The sequence below is a fragment of the Cydia fagiglandana genome, chromosome 2, assembly GCF_963556715.1.
Source record: "Cydia fagiglandana chromosome 2, ilCydFagi1.1, whole genome shotgun sequence".
Classification (NCBI taxonomy): domain Eukaryota; kingdom Metazoa; phylum Arthropoda; class Insecta; order Lepidoptera; family Tortricidae; genus Cydia; species Cydia fagiglandana.
In genome coordinates this window covers 22237317-22252738 of record NC_085933.1, presented here as the reverse complement: position 1 = coordinate 22252738, position 15422 = coordinate 22237317, and the positions used below count along the sequence as shown (strand labels likewise).

Sequence of the window (15422 nt, the reverse complement as noted above, 5' to 3'; positions counted from 1 at the left end):
TGCCTAGCGAGTCTCTAGGTGTTGGTCGAGACTCTTCGCTATGAGACCGTTCGCTGACACGACTATCGGAACAATGATCGTCGAGTCAACATCCCACATGGTGGTAATCTCGTGCAAGTCTAGGTACATGCTGGATTTGTCCTTTCCGCCGAGAGGCTTTCACGAGATTCTTAATTTCTTACGTCGTAATTTTGTCGACATCGACTCTTTTCACTTTTGTCCTCGCGTTTTTTAAACGTCAAACCACAATACATCAGTCAGACCGGGGTGATGATGATGATGACGCTCTCCTGACCGATTTCGGCCACAGCGACTGTAGGCAATTTTTAACTCGTGTTATTAGAGTGTAGCTGATCCACTCTCTGGTGCATCTCTTTGGTGGTCAGAGACGCAGACCGGGGTATGTAAGTCAATCAAAACATTTAATTAAATATTAATATGATAATGAATTATTAGAGCTGTCAAATGAAAATGTAGAGATCTGTGTAAACATAATGAATTAATGACAATGCCTTAATAAACTTAGTTAGATATTATCTTACTAAACTATTTGAATTATGTCTGATCGCGCATTAATAATTTGGTGCAAGTTAAACCTTGCAGCGATTTACTGAAATAATTTATTTTATTTATTTGAACATTAAAATTGGTGAAGTTATCCTACTGCATCCTTATTAAGTTCATTATAAATGAAAATTTTCTAAATTTAGTTTTAACTTTTATTAAATAAGAATGAAAATGCTAACAATTATAAAACAAATCAAAAGCTTCTATCTCATACGTCTGTTAGCAATAGATTTCCTAGTTAAACATATACTTAAGTACATAGACAGTACAGGAACATTATAATATTTAAATATATAAGTAGGTACATAACATAGCGGTTACAACTTCTACGACTGTTCGCTCAGTCAAGACTTTGACTGGCTGAAAAGACGATTTGAAAAATCCTTTATAGCCTGTTTACATACCTATAATATAGACTATAGACACTATTATTTATATAAAGTTATCTCTTCAGCTTAGGCAGTGCCATTTTGCTGAATCAGTGTATCCACACAGTGTGATCGTAGATCACAGCATAGTAATAACGCTTCCGCCTTAGCATTACGCCATACCCAGGACGATCAAGTCGAAGTCACGAACGGAGATCTTTATTGTTCAATGATCGTCGTATCGTTTTATTGTTTTAGTCATTGACATAGTCATTTATGTTGTATTAACATATGACAATCGTAATTTATTATTAGGATGGCATAATGTTAGGATATGTTATAATTTAATATGACTGTAGTTACTATTTTGATTTTATATCAGAATTAGATCATGAATGAAGTTGGATCTATCCTATTATAGAACTTGTAGGACTCTTCTATTTTAGCAATATTTGATCTATGTATATGTATAGGTAGGCATTTGGTGTTGGTGATGTAAACATAGGGTTTGCAATCCGGATCCGAAATGTATGAAATTATCCGGATCTGGATCCGGATCCGCGGATCTTCCCATACATTTCGGATCCGTCGTGCAAACCCTATGTAAACATATATGTATGGGGGTAGAATCAGTCTTAACTCTTAGCGCTAATATTAATGTCATCATCGTTCTCTTTGAGAAATGATTATTACCTAGCAGACGTAAGCACAAAATCGTGTTTTCTCGTTCTTGAAGTTCCCTAGATAGTCACAGTGCATCTTATACTTCGGGTGATTATTTTATTTAAAATTTAGTTAATTTACCGTAGACATTGATTCATATAAATCAACACGAGATGTAGGTACTTATGCTAGTTAATATTTAGCAGAGAATATTAAGATGTAAATGGTTGGACAAATGGACACGAACCTAAAGGCATGACGTGTCCGAAATCGTTGCCGTCGCCCACTCCCGAGCAGTTCCACCTGTGGCCCGAGAGCTGCTGCCGGCACTCTGCATATGCCATCCTGTGAGAAAATAGACCTTAAGGAAATTATCATAAGGTGCAACACAAGTTACACTGTGTGTGTGTGTGTGTGTGTGTGTGTGTATGTGTGTGTGTGTGTGTGTGTGTGTGTGTGTGTGTGTGTGTGTGTGTATGTGTGTGTGTGCATTGGCTGCTAAAATCTTAACACTTCCACAAGTCGGATCAGAGTTTGAGTCGCTTAACTTCAAACTCGGGTAAATCCATCTGTCAGAATATGCCATTTTGGTATTAAGGTAATAGGGAAGATATTTGCTGAGAGGATCCTATGGATTTACCCGAGTTTGAAGTTAGGCGCCACATTTGAAATTCTGTTTGGGGTAACTGCTGAGACAGCCATTTTATACCTCAACTATGTAAGTCGCATGTGTATTTGCTGTAGGTTTATAAGCAAAGTTTGAATGTTCAAGACGAAGACTTTGTGCCACTCAATCAGGTTTCGTGACAGCAAGGCAGTATTGGGCCTGTGACAAAGACTGATGCCTGTGTCATAGTAGAGTCTGAGTATGAAATTACTTGAGGCCATCCCCAACGACAGCGATGACAGCAGGTGTGGCGCGGAACATGTTGCGCTGCTGGTCGGCGAGGCCTGTGAGCGTACCTTAGCGTGACAGCACCTGAGCGTGACAGTACCTGAGTATGACATTACCTGAGATGGCAGCAGGCGTGACGCGGCACACGTTGCGTTGCTTGTCCGTCAGGCCTATGGCAGTGACTGAGGGCTGTATCAGTAGGTACCCGAGCGTGACAGTACCTTAGGCCGTCCCCAACGGCAGCAATAGCAGCGGGTGTGGCGCGGCACATATTGCGCTGCTTGTCAGTGAGGCCTGTCTCAGCAGGTACTTGAGTGTGACACTACCTGACGCCGTTCCCAACGGCGGCGATGGCTGCGGCGCGGCACATATAGCGCTTTGTCCTTGAGGGCTGAGAGAGTACCCGAGGCCTGTAAGAGTACCTGAGTGTGATAGTACCTGAGGCCGTCCCCAACGGCAGCAATGGTGGCGGGCGTGGCGCGGTACATGTTGCGCTGCTTGTCGGTGAGGGCTGATAGAGTACCCGAGGCCTGTAAGAGTACCTGAGTGTCATAGTACCTGAGGCCGTCCCCAACGGCAGCAATGGCAGCGGGCGTGGCGCGGCACATGTTGCGCTGCTTGTCGGTGAGGCCGGCGACGCGTGCGCACACGAGGTGCGCGCCCAGTGATACGCCGCTCCTGCTGCTGCTGTGGACAAGATTGCAACGTCATTCATATAATTTTCATAATTAGAAACTCCAGGCTAGCGCTGGTGGCCTGGTCGCATGCGACTTTCAACCCGGAGGTCGCGGGTTCAAACCCCGGCTTGTACCAATGACTTTTTCGGAACTTAATGTACGAAATGTCATTTGATAATTACCAGTCGCTTTTTGGTGAAGGAAAACATCGTGAGGAAACCGGACTAATTCCAATAAGGTCTAGTTTATCCTTGGAAGGTCAGATGGCAGTCGCTTTCGTAAAAGCTAGTGCCTATGTCATCTCGGGATTACTTGCCAAGTGGACCCCAGGCTCCCACGAGCCGTGACAAAGGCCGGGATAATGCGAGGAAGACAACCATGAGAAACTCTGAGCTCTTGTCTTATCTTATGAACGTTTCGATTTTGTGCGTGAAGATTGCTAAAGTCAAAATTTATCGAATACGTCATCGCCTTACTTAAGAGGTTTGTAATTTTTGTATAAGGGCTTCGTCACACAGGCACGATTTCCAGGCGGCGCACCGCTTTTACATATAAAACGCTCACGCCCCGCCCGGAAAACGCGCCTGTGTGACGGAACCTTAAAAGGCGGTTGAAAAGTCTTAAAAAACCGGAGATGAAGAGTATCATATGTTATACATCTAGAGATGAGATATCGACCTAAATATGATTTAAAGCTACGATGAAATTCATTACATAGTTAAAAATTCATTATTTCACAACGAAGCGCCGGTAGCAAACATTAAAAACTGAAATATGGCCGCAATCAAGCAAATGTTTAGAAAGTATCATTGCTTTATTAATTAAAACGCCATAAGATGGACGGGACTAAATTACATAGCTATATTATTAATAACTTATCTTATATTGATTTTTCATACGTGGGTTGTATGTTGATTGTAGAACGTAAAGTAATTTAAAAAATAATAATAATAATTTATAAAATACTTGGACTGGTACTTCGAAGCTTGCAATTGTTTTTTTTCTGAAAATATTTTTTGAGTTGAGAAAACGTGGAACCTGACTCAATTTCCTCAAATATTCTTCTAATATCTTGGAGATGAGCTTAGCTCGGAAAACATATAAAAACTCATAAATACGTGTTTTCCCTGAGATAAGACCTAGCTATATAACAAACATCGAAATCGTCAGAGTCGTTTGAGAGATATATAAATAATATATCGCGAAAAAATATTGTCTGTTTCATACATTTTGGCTGGTCCATTTTCTATGGGAGGGTAAATTTATTTTTCGCGATTACAGGGTTGGTGGCATAGTAAAAGTTGCTCAGTATAATCCCAAAACCTCTCTAGCAAAGGGAATGCAGTCATTTTTTACCCACCGTGTATATTTGTGTATTTATCACATATGTACGTCCCATATGATGATAAAAATGTCTGTGTTCGCAGCCAACTTAAGGCGTCACCCTCCTTTGCAGAACAGACACTAATTCACACATCCTCCAACTGGCTAAAGAAGCATTCAGACGTTAAAAATACTCGACGTGATTTGACATTATAAGCACATTAGAATTCACCTATAGGCATACTCCAAGAGTACCTATGCCTACTGAGTCTACTACTTCGTTTTGCTCAGTGTCCTCTATAAAGAACATTATATTATGTGGTTTCTGTCCAGAACTTCTGAAAAAGAATTGAGAACATTGGGAAAACTCCGTAATTTCCTTTAATATGCTTGGGCAGGACCTCATCCTGCCCAAGCCTCCACCTTGCTAGGTATTGCTGAGGTTTGAAAAAACATCCAACATATACATATATCTTATACTCGTATACGTACGTACATAATAAACTAAGGTGTATTGGGATAACTTGGAAAGCGGGGTAGTTTAGAAAATCGCGAATATCTACTAAACCAGAATCACTTTATACTTTAGCAACACTTAAATTATTGCAATGTTTGCCAAGGTTTCTTCCTTACTGTTTCGCATCATCATCATCATTTTAGCCTTCGGTCGCCCACTACCGAGCATAGGCCTCTCTTCGTGTACGCCACTTATCCCAGTCCTGGGCAAGTCTTACTGTTTCTACTTTCAGTTTAGTACACATTTTCTTCCAAAATTATCCCGCTTTAAGGGCTCATTTAGACGCTGCGAGAACTCGCGTGCGAGTTTCATTACTTTACGGGTTTTGATCGGTCGGATGATGGACGTAACCAACAGTCCGCAATGTAACTAAAATCGCATGCGAGTTCGCGCGCCGTTAAATCAGCCTCTCATGCACCTTACGAGAAATTGTCGTTTCAATTGTCATTGGACATCAAATCAAGGAGAAATTGTCAAAGTACGAAAGCGGCTGGTAAGATTTCTCAAGCAGAAAGCTTCGTTAATACGGAGGCGGTAATGACGGACCGATTAACGTGGCCTCGACGACGCCTACACGCAACACTGTCGCCGCTGGGTCAGAAAAACATAACCCTCCTTTTGGCAGTCGGGTGAATTAGAAATTAGCTGGTCCTGAAAGTATTGAGGCTTATTCGGATTGTAATTTATAAATTTGATCTAGATTTGTTAAGGATCGTTCAACGTGTAGTCAGAAAGAGCCTCGCGACTTATTTCTGTTTGTTACATGTAATTATTAGGTATGAAATTTGTGGATATTTCGTTTACCAGTGTTTTGAATTTTTGAGAATATGTACCTACAAATTCGGACTTAAAGCCGTGTGCGATTCTTCTGTGGGTAATAATCACTAATAGAATCTGCGTTTTCTGGTTGTATTGTGTTAAACTCAATTGCAAAATTATGAAAGAAAATTGTAAGTGTAAAAAATTGGCCAAGTTCTAAAACTATCCAATGTCTTCAATCATCAATGTAATTATAATAATTACCTAATTACCTAATTGTACCCTGGAAATGTTAGGTTTCCCGCACCTTTTCATGCTTGATCTCTGATTGGCGCAAGGGTTAACTGGTAAAGAATGCCTTCAGGCATTAAGTTCGCCTTTTATACAACATTTACTGTGCAATATAGTGTAAACAAAAAAACACGCGAGCGATTAGCGAGTATTTTGTAAACGTGCACTTCCGTGGCGCATTTACCAATTCTGTAGGGCTAAGATGGTGACTCTTTAACATTTGTCACCATGCCTGTCACGTTCCAACAAATATGTAAGTGCAAAAGTGACGCAAGGCATGACAGGTGATGAACATGCGACCATGATACCGCTTCTGGACGCAACTCAACAACTATTGTCATAATACTTGAAAAAAAAACCAACAGTCAATGCAATTCTCAATGTCACAACGATGTGCCAGCACCCGTTACCCGAACAAAAAGTTTGTATACCATAGTAATTTATGTTGTGAACTGTAATAATACAAGTAAACTTATGTTGTATGTTTTTTATATAATACCGGTGCTCATATTGACGTTGGGTCAATATTTTGGATGCCGACGCGCGAGTAACGCGCGAAGTTGTAGAAATAATATTATTGAGTAAGAGTTTGACTTACTTGTTATACAGTATGTGTCCGCCCATGGGGCTTTAATTCCAGGGCTTAATTTTACTCGCTAAACTGAGCTACTTTTACTATGGGACCACCCCTAAAATCGGGGAAGGCTTTTCCATAGAAAACGTCGACATCTGATAAGACAAAATGTATGAATACGTAAAAAAAAAATTCGGGATTTCGGGGTTGGTGCCATTATAAAAGTAGCTCAGTTTAGCGAGTAGAATCGAGCCCTGGATTTAAAGCCCGATGGTCAGTAACAACCTGTATATGATGTGATTATCACTTTTGAAACTTAATTCTGCGCTTGTGTCACAGTTTCTTTGTTAATGCACGGGTTTTCATATTTAACTTTTCTTAAATTAAATCCCACATGCATTTTTCTTGCTAGATAAGGTTAATATGGCTAATTCCGTCCACAAGCGTATATTTCTTTGATTTCAATCGTATAAAAAAACCATCTGCTTAATATTGCTGAAACTAAAAGCAATCACTGCTGCGTCGACGAAATTATCAATGTTGTTCGTTGTTCGAGAAAAACGCTAGTGGACGGAATAGTACCTATGACGCAATTAACCACATTGACCTTAGGTACGTTTTATTCGTAAAGTCACTTTCTAGGCTTAACCAATAATTGACCAATTATTCATTTCATTTTCCATTCACTAAATACTCTAAAAAGTCTCATTATAAAAACTGTGTCACTGTTCACTTGCAATTCGTAAAAGAGCATGTTTGTTAAGTGTTTTAAGACATTACACCGCTCGTACAAATTAAGAACCACCATTTATAGACGGACTGACATTTTAATACGTTTTATACTAGTTTCCAATTAACAATTTCCATTTCGAGAAGGCGGTACCTACCGTATTATTGGCTGCTGTAAAACCTTTACTTCGTTAACGTAACCAGTAGAGTTCAGCCAATCTTGAAATGCATGTCCCTATACAAATGGTTTTATACTTACGCGTACTGAATGTTTGCTACACGGACCTAATCGATATGAAATTATCTAAATCCAAATCCAATAGCGGCGCGCTTCGGGAAATGAATTAGAGATGCATTAGATATGAAATAGTAAAGATATGTGACGTTCCACGGCAAAAGGTAAGTACCTTATGGCAGCTGGCCTTTTTTCTAAGGATGGGATTAATATAGGTACCTATGTAACGAAGGTAGGGAAATAGATTTATAAGAAATTTATTATGCCACTACCTTAATACCTAATACCTACTCAACATCATTTAATTTTGTTTCTATGTTTGTTTTGTTTTAGCATTAGAAAGAACTTCGCAGAAGTAAGCTTGTGGTTCCAAATCCGACACTTATAGCGGTAATAATTTGAAGTACGAGTAAATTATATGTATTGACCATGCTACATTAGATAATTCAATAATTATTAACAATTAACGAGCCTGACAAAAACTGCACGCTTGCTTCTGTGGAGGTCTTTCTAATGCTAAAAAAACGAACTAGAAATGAACCAATCTGCCTACAAGATTGACTTCGCCAGATAAGATAATGTATAAAACAAGACAATAAATCAATACAGTTACATTCAACTTTATTATCTATTACAAAATATCGAGTTATCATAACAGGAAACATATTTTCACCATAATCGGGTGAGCAAATCTTTAGCAACCGGTGTTACCCACTCGTCTGTCTGTTGATCTATAATTATCTGATTTATTAGTAGATAAAAGTGGCGCCTAGTCAGGCGTTTGTTATAATAGTTTTTGACATGATTACGTATCATATAGTTCCCGTTGCATAATGAGATTTATGACATAATGAATAATTATTTAAAGTACAAAACGGAATCGTATTATTATTGTAGGGGAAGGTGAGGTATAATGATCCCCTTAAGGGAAAATCTTAACTGTGGCTGAAGTTGAAAGCAAAATCGCAAGATTTCTATTGTTAGAGGTAGTGAATTTACTTAACTTTGTAACTGCATACTTATTTTTCATTATATGTATGTAGTTTTTTTGTACAAGAAGTTTTTGTTAAAGTTTAGTAAAGGATCATTTTATACACACCTCCACCGCCACGATACTTGGAGAGGCAACTGGCAGGGGTGCGGGACACATGTTTCATGCGCATTTGGATAGATGGCACTAGTTGTCTCAGATTTACGGCGGGGGATCATTTGACCTCCAGGGATTGTATTACCTCACCTTCCCCTAATAGTGACCTTACGGTTACATCAATAAGATAAAAAATCTAGAACGCAATAATCTTCTACTATACGCGATATGCATCTTCTTTTCTTACATTGTACACTGTACTACTATTTCATGTCGAGGATCTTGTTTTACATTGACTATAATTTTATAAAAACATGACCTATATATATTATTGCATATTTAGCCAAATCAATTTCAATTTACTAGACGACAGCAGCGGCAAGCGTAATTAAATCAAGTAAATCGGTTGCCAGTTTGAGTTAGTTTTAGCATGTTTTAGCAATATTTAAATAAATAATAAATACATATTTGGAGACAATGTTACATAAATTTCAAATTAATAATTGGTATTTTTTGGTAAGATTGGCAAGAGCCCATTGAAGCGCTAAAATTGACAGGAGTATTGGCGGAACCTACGTACGTATAAAGTGCTCGCAGCGACATCTACCGCAAGTAGTTATAAATATTCTTAACCGGCACCAAAATCTTATTGAGAAATCGTAAGCAATTCGTCTTGGCAGGGGCACTGCCGTGCCCCCAGATAATGCTTTTTTGTTGAAAACAACAAGTTCGCAAAGCAAGAGGGTAACAAAATAAACTAAATATGAAAACCACGGCCAAGTCCTCAAGAAATCAATTTCCGCAATCTAATGCCAGTTAAATTGACAACATTGAAAACGTATATTAATGAGCTGGAGGCAATATTGAAAATCCGATGACTTACCATCGCCCACTCGCCGAGAGACCAATTAGTTTCTGATTTATGGTGAATGGAGGTGCTTTATTTATTTATTGGTGAAACAAATGGGGTGAGTAATTGATAAAATTGGCGACTTGGACGGCGCACTACCGGACGCGTTTATGATTGAGATTGATTAAAATAATAATTTTCTGGTTTATTTTATATAATTGTAATAACTACGCGCGACATGTTATGGAGAATCTAGGTCTCCAACGTGAGACCGAATCTTGAACACGAGTTTGCGTTTAAAGGACCTAGGTATACTAGGTATGCAAAATTAAATTCTAATTTAATTTAATCTTATGGCGTATACATAAAAATTCTCAACTAATATGTAAGTAGCTAAATAAAATAATTATAAATCCACATTCAGGGTCCCGTGCCACGAGATTTCGTCAGGTGTATAAATACCAATAAATTCTAATAGTTTTATAGTTTCTGTTACTGCATTAAATGTCTAAATTAGTAAAATATTTAGCTCCAAAATAAATTACATATTAAGTCACAGCATAAATTATTGACTCGTTTTTGCTATATTGCACCTGAATCTTTCGAAAAATCAACAGGGAATACCCCATTTCTTGAATTCTTTAAGGAAGGAATGACGAAGACCTGCAACGAACATCTGACACCTCTTATATTGGAACCATCTATGCCATGGCTGTGCCGAACTGTTGTGGCTACCTATAAATACCAATACAGAGAATTTAATACAATAAAGTAAATAGGGTTCCATTTTCTCATTGCGAAGCTTCATTATAAATGCGGTACGACCTCCACATGCCCATAACCCGTTACACCGTCGGGTACTCCTTTATCTAGCCTGTAAGTAACTACATATGTTAAACCACTTTTAGTGCAGTCCTATCTCGAATAGGATAGGAGGAATAGATAGGGTTAAGAGGGCTGTCGGTTTTATTCAAGGAATTAAAGGATAAAATAATAATAAAAGGGGAACTTCCGAGCTTCTTTGAAAGCTTAAACTATGGTATCCGTGAGTCTCAGAAATACGAGTACCTAAAGTATCTAAAAATAAGTAATAGGTACCTACTTGTAAAGAACGTGATACATAAAGTTAAACAGAGGCTCACGAGTTACAAAGATCCTGACTTATTTCATTTTTTTGCTGCTATGAGTTTGTATATCTACTCTATTTTAATATATAGGTATTTTTATAAAAGAAGTTACATACTTGTTTAGTTCTAAGATCATCTGTAAAACCATAAGTTACAACGAATCTATGATTTATTTATGATTAAAAAAATACTTACATAAAACAACAGGACATTCTTTCCAAAAAACGTATTAACACGGCCAAATAAAAAATGTCTGTAAATAACTTAAGGTTTTGATAAACTTTATGAGAATTAAAGGACGCTACTAAAGTTTATCTGATATAGCGTGTAAAAGCTTTATAAAAGTTCTTAAGCATTATTTCTGTTAGTGGCGACTGTTTACTGTAATAAAACTATTTTATTACCATTAATACAGTAAGCGACGGTTCCTTTAATTAATTATAGGGTAAATTTGGACATTAATAAAATTATGGGTAAGAAACTGATGTCTCAGTAACATGTTGTTATGTATTTTATTTCAAAATCTTACGCCTACATTTGCCAGTATAAAAAATAGCCAGTATTAACCTATATAATATATGTACTATAGTATAATGTACCTAGTAATTATGCTCGGAATGGGAAAGCGTACCGGCAAAGAAATAAACATAGACTTGAAAGACATTAATCACTCTCAATAATTCATGGATTATTGAAATAAAAAAATGTAATATGATTGACATTCTCAAAAGGAATCAAATGAAATCATTTGACCCAGATACTTTCTAATAGATCTACGATAATTAACTAAATAGCAGGGGGTCTATCCTCATTATAGCAAGGTCCTTGAACTTGAAACTTGGCCTAATTCCCATAATTTCCATGTCAAACGTCTATAAATCGTTACGGGAACTGGGTATTAAATTAATGTTAGTGTACGATTGAGATATAAATTTACTTGTCATAATTATAGTTATTTATTATCGTAATGCCCTGTATTTAAGAGCTTAATTATGTTATCAGAACTTAATCGTAGTAAGCGTAAATTTTGTTTAATTTTAAGTTATTACTTATTACCATAATTACTACTATTGTGTACGTATACAATACAATGTACGTAATGTAACAGATTACAGCAATAAAAAAAAGTGTATGAGTATTTATGTCTATTTTCTTTAGAAGTGGTATATTCGTTTTCTAGAAAAATATATATCAACGTTTTCAAAAAACTAGGCATGTACTTAAGTACCTACCAGGAAATTTATAAAATATAATGACTTTTATTCAGCTAAAATAACGCGTAGGTACATACATGCCATTATAGAGTAAAGTTATGCACGAGTGTGGGTAAAGTATAGTACACACACTACAGACTGTAATCTATAATTAATTGAAGATTAAAATTAATTTGGAGTTTTAGAACATATATATAATAAATTAACTATTTAAAAAGTTGTGAGAGATCTAAACTAAGGATAGTGATACCATAACCACAAACAAACTTTAAACAAAGGTTTCTATGTAAATGAAAAATCTCTAGCCCTATTAAAATACCTCTACATCACGTATTAGTCAAAAAATGCTTAGACCTTGAACATTCCTACTAATTAAATGACCAAAAAACGGCATCTAGGTGGTCTCAGAGCTGGAACATCGAAGGTTACGTAACGGTCTGAGAATACTCCACATATCCCATATTTTATCATCAGTCGATATATTCTAAATAGCATCTCATTAAAATACCATCTTGATTTATTTGGTTCTAATCTTCTACAAATTATGGAAGCGTATAATGTAATGATGTGATAATTCAGATCTCTCGTAATGTTATCTCTGATAATCGTTATGTCAAATGGAATTATGTCCTATCCTCATAACGTAAGGTTTATTATAGCAAGTGATATTATAGGAAATAAGGGTTTGATATGGCGTAAGATCTTCAATTACCTTTGTAGTAGTAATGAGATTAATATAAATTATGATTTAATAATATCTGTTAAGCTGTTATAGAAAAGTGGGATGCAATATTAACTAAAGATTACTTTAGTATAATTGTCTAAAAATAATACTTAGATTATTTATTCTCAAGTGTGCCAGTGAGCCCTTTCAAAATGGTTTACGCGCCGGGATTTAAAAGGTAGTAATTTCGTCTAAATTGGCTGTAATCCGATTATTTGAGTCAATTAATAAGACGATTATTTTTTATAAAATTGCTGTAGCTTATGATGAGAAAATGCCAGTTATGTGTACCTATGGGAAGTTTTATTTAGAGATCTGAGATGTCTGTGGGTCAATTTCACCAAACCAGCATTTTTGTCTAATTTCCATGGAATTTTGAAATATCAACATTACACAAAAAAAAATATGCTGAGAATTTGATAAAAAATATAATAAATATTAAATTTCTTATGGGATAAAAATATTCATAAAACTATAAAAGTTATTTAAATTTAAAATTTTGGTCAGTGCACGGGATTTAGTGTGTCCATGGAAATTAGATTTTACTAGGACGGAAATTAGAACACGGCACGGGAATTGTTTTCTTAACTTATTTTGGTACTTAAAACTATTATTTATGTATATTTTAATCTACAATAATATACTGCAACCATACTGAAGTGGCATCGGACATATTTACCTTCTTTAATTTTAGTTTCGAACGACAAATCTACGAAAGTATGTTACACTAAACACTACGTATTTGACTAATCCTTTCCTTTATTTTAATGGCAACTAATCTCTCTTTCTTAGTAAAATGTACATATTTCAAAACAATACTTTGAGTAGTTTCGTAAACTTGTCTGCCTTTACATACAAAACTATTCATTAAAAAGTGTCATTATGTATCTGCATGTAGATAGGTACAAGGTGTATGATCTGGTATATGGTCTTATAGGAAATGATACTAAGAAATAAATAGGGGCACAGTGAGAAAAAGTTATTGTGTAAGTTAATCTGAAGAAATCGAATATGCTGCCTTCATAAATTAATAACCCAAAAAATTGTTTGAACACATATGAGGTAAGGTGGGGTAAGACTATCACCGGGGTAAGACTATCACTTGTATGGAATCCTCATACTGTTAGTCTTGCCCCGATCAAAATAAACTAAGTTAGTCTTACCCCGCCTTACTTTACACACACAGGTATACGGGGTGTCCCTGCCCTGCGGGAAAATCTTCAAAGTGTAGGTTGGTTAAGTAATTTCTCAAAAATATCATAATCTTCCTAAACAAAACTTGCTTACAAAATATATGGAACTGACTAAAATAACCGACTTGGTTTCACATTACATCCCAAAACTTTTTTGTAGTAGAGTAGAAGAACTGCGTTGCGAGATTTGCATCTTTTTACATGAATTGATATGATCCCATCTCTTTTTGTAGGCTGTCCTTCTTTTCGGGTAAACATACCCATACCATACTGATACTATGTATATACATATCATAATACATCTTTATTCATACTCACATCGTCCATCGTAGTGTACCTTTACTTTCCCTACTAATTGTAAGAACTAAAAGGTAACGTTGTTATCGCATATATTTCTATAGGATTACAAACTTAATTATGCAGTTATCTTTAGAATGTGACTAATATTGCAGTATTATTAGATTTTTATTGGCTTAAAAAGCTAAAACCTAATTACGTTTCAAATTTGGAACTTGTGTGTATGCTAGAAGTACCTTAAAATAATATTGATTGAGAGTGATTGTGCCAGTGACAAAATTAAGGGATTTTAAAGTGTATTAATTCTTAGACTACATGCTCAAATTAAATTTTATTTAGATAGAATGTTATTGAGATTTGATGGTACAGCCGTGCCACTTTGTTTTGCTCGACTTGGCGGCGGCACTACCGTGCCCCCAGATCCTTTGTCCTTCTTCAGGCGTCAAACTATCTCCATGCCAAATACGTATTATCAAGATGATATTGTTTCAGCGGCTTAAGCGTGACGAGATAACAGGCAGACAGACAGAGATACTGTCGCATTTATAATATAGTAAGAATAGGATATATTTAATTTTTCTTGTACCTATTAGAAAAGCTAATTTATAACAACTAATCTATTAAACGAGCAATTCTTGTATATATTTCGGGGATCTCGGAAACAGCTCTAACGATTTCGATGAAATTTGATAATATGGGCGTTTTCTGGGATGAAAAATTGATCTAGCTAGGTGTCTCTGGGAAAACGCGCATTTTTGAGTTTTTAGACAGGTATATGTTTTCCGAGCGAAGCTCGGTCTCCCAGATATTTAAACTTTATACGGCTTACGCTGTCAGCTGTCAAATTTACAAAATAAAACCATTGTAAATTTGATTCATTTTGTTTCATGTAACCTTAGGTACAGGTATTATAATATGTAATAATTCCAAAAATAGTTTTATGTTTATATAATATTTTAATATTATAATATGATAAATGAATAAGGAAGGTGGCGCAAGACTAACAGTACGAGGATTCCATTCAAGTGATAGTCTTATCCCAGTGTCGTCTTACCCCACCTTACCTTACGTATTAAAATTGCCCGGGTTATTCGGGTCCACCCTGTAAGTATGTACTATACTTATACTAAAAAACCGTTCATAGATTTTTGTGCATTCTCTGAGATTTCCTTAAATGTAAAATAGAAAGATATACGTCATATTATTATTACATATAATATATATTCAATGCCAATATATATATATGTAATAATAATATGACGTAAACATTGCCAATTTACTTACAGTGCCCCCAATTAAAATTTTGTTGACAATAAATGTAATACTTTCTAA

General features: G+C 36.1%; 1 protein-coding gene across 1 annotated transcript in view; it reads right to left on the bottom strand.

Annotated features, from left to right (window-relative positions):
• LOC134678714 (protein Wnt-2) overlaps window positions 1-15422 on the bottom strand; it is a 53398-nt gene that overhangs the window by 13345 nt on the left and 24631 nt on the right. The window contains exons 2-3 of the mRNA XM_063537377.1: window positions 3052-3180; window positions 1846-1943 (exon numbers count right to left, since the gene is read on the bottom strand). Of these exons, the coding sequence (XP_063393447.1) occupies window positions 1846-1943; window positions 3052-3101 (148 nt within the window). The 5' untranslated portion in view covers window positions 3102-3180. The remainder of the gene's footprint in view (window positions 1-1845; window positions 1944-3051; window positions 3181-15422) is intronic.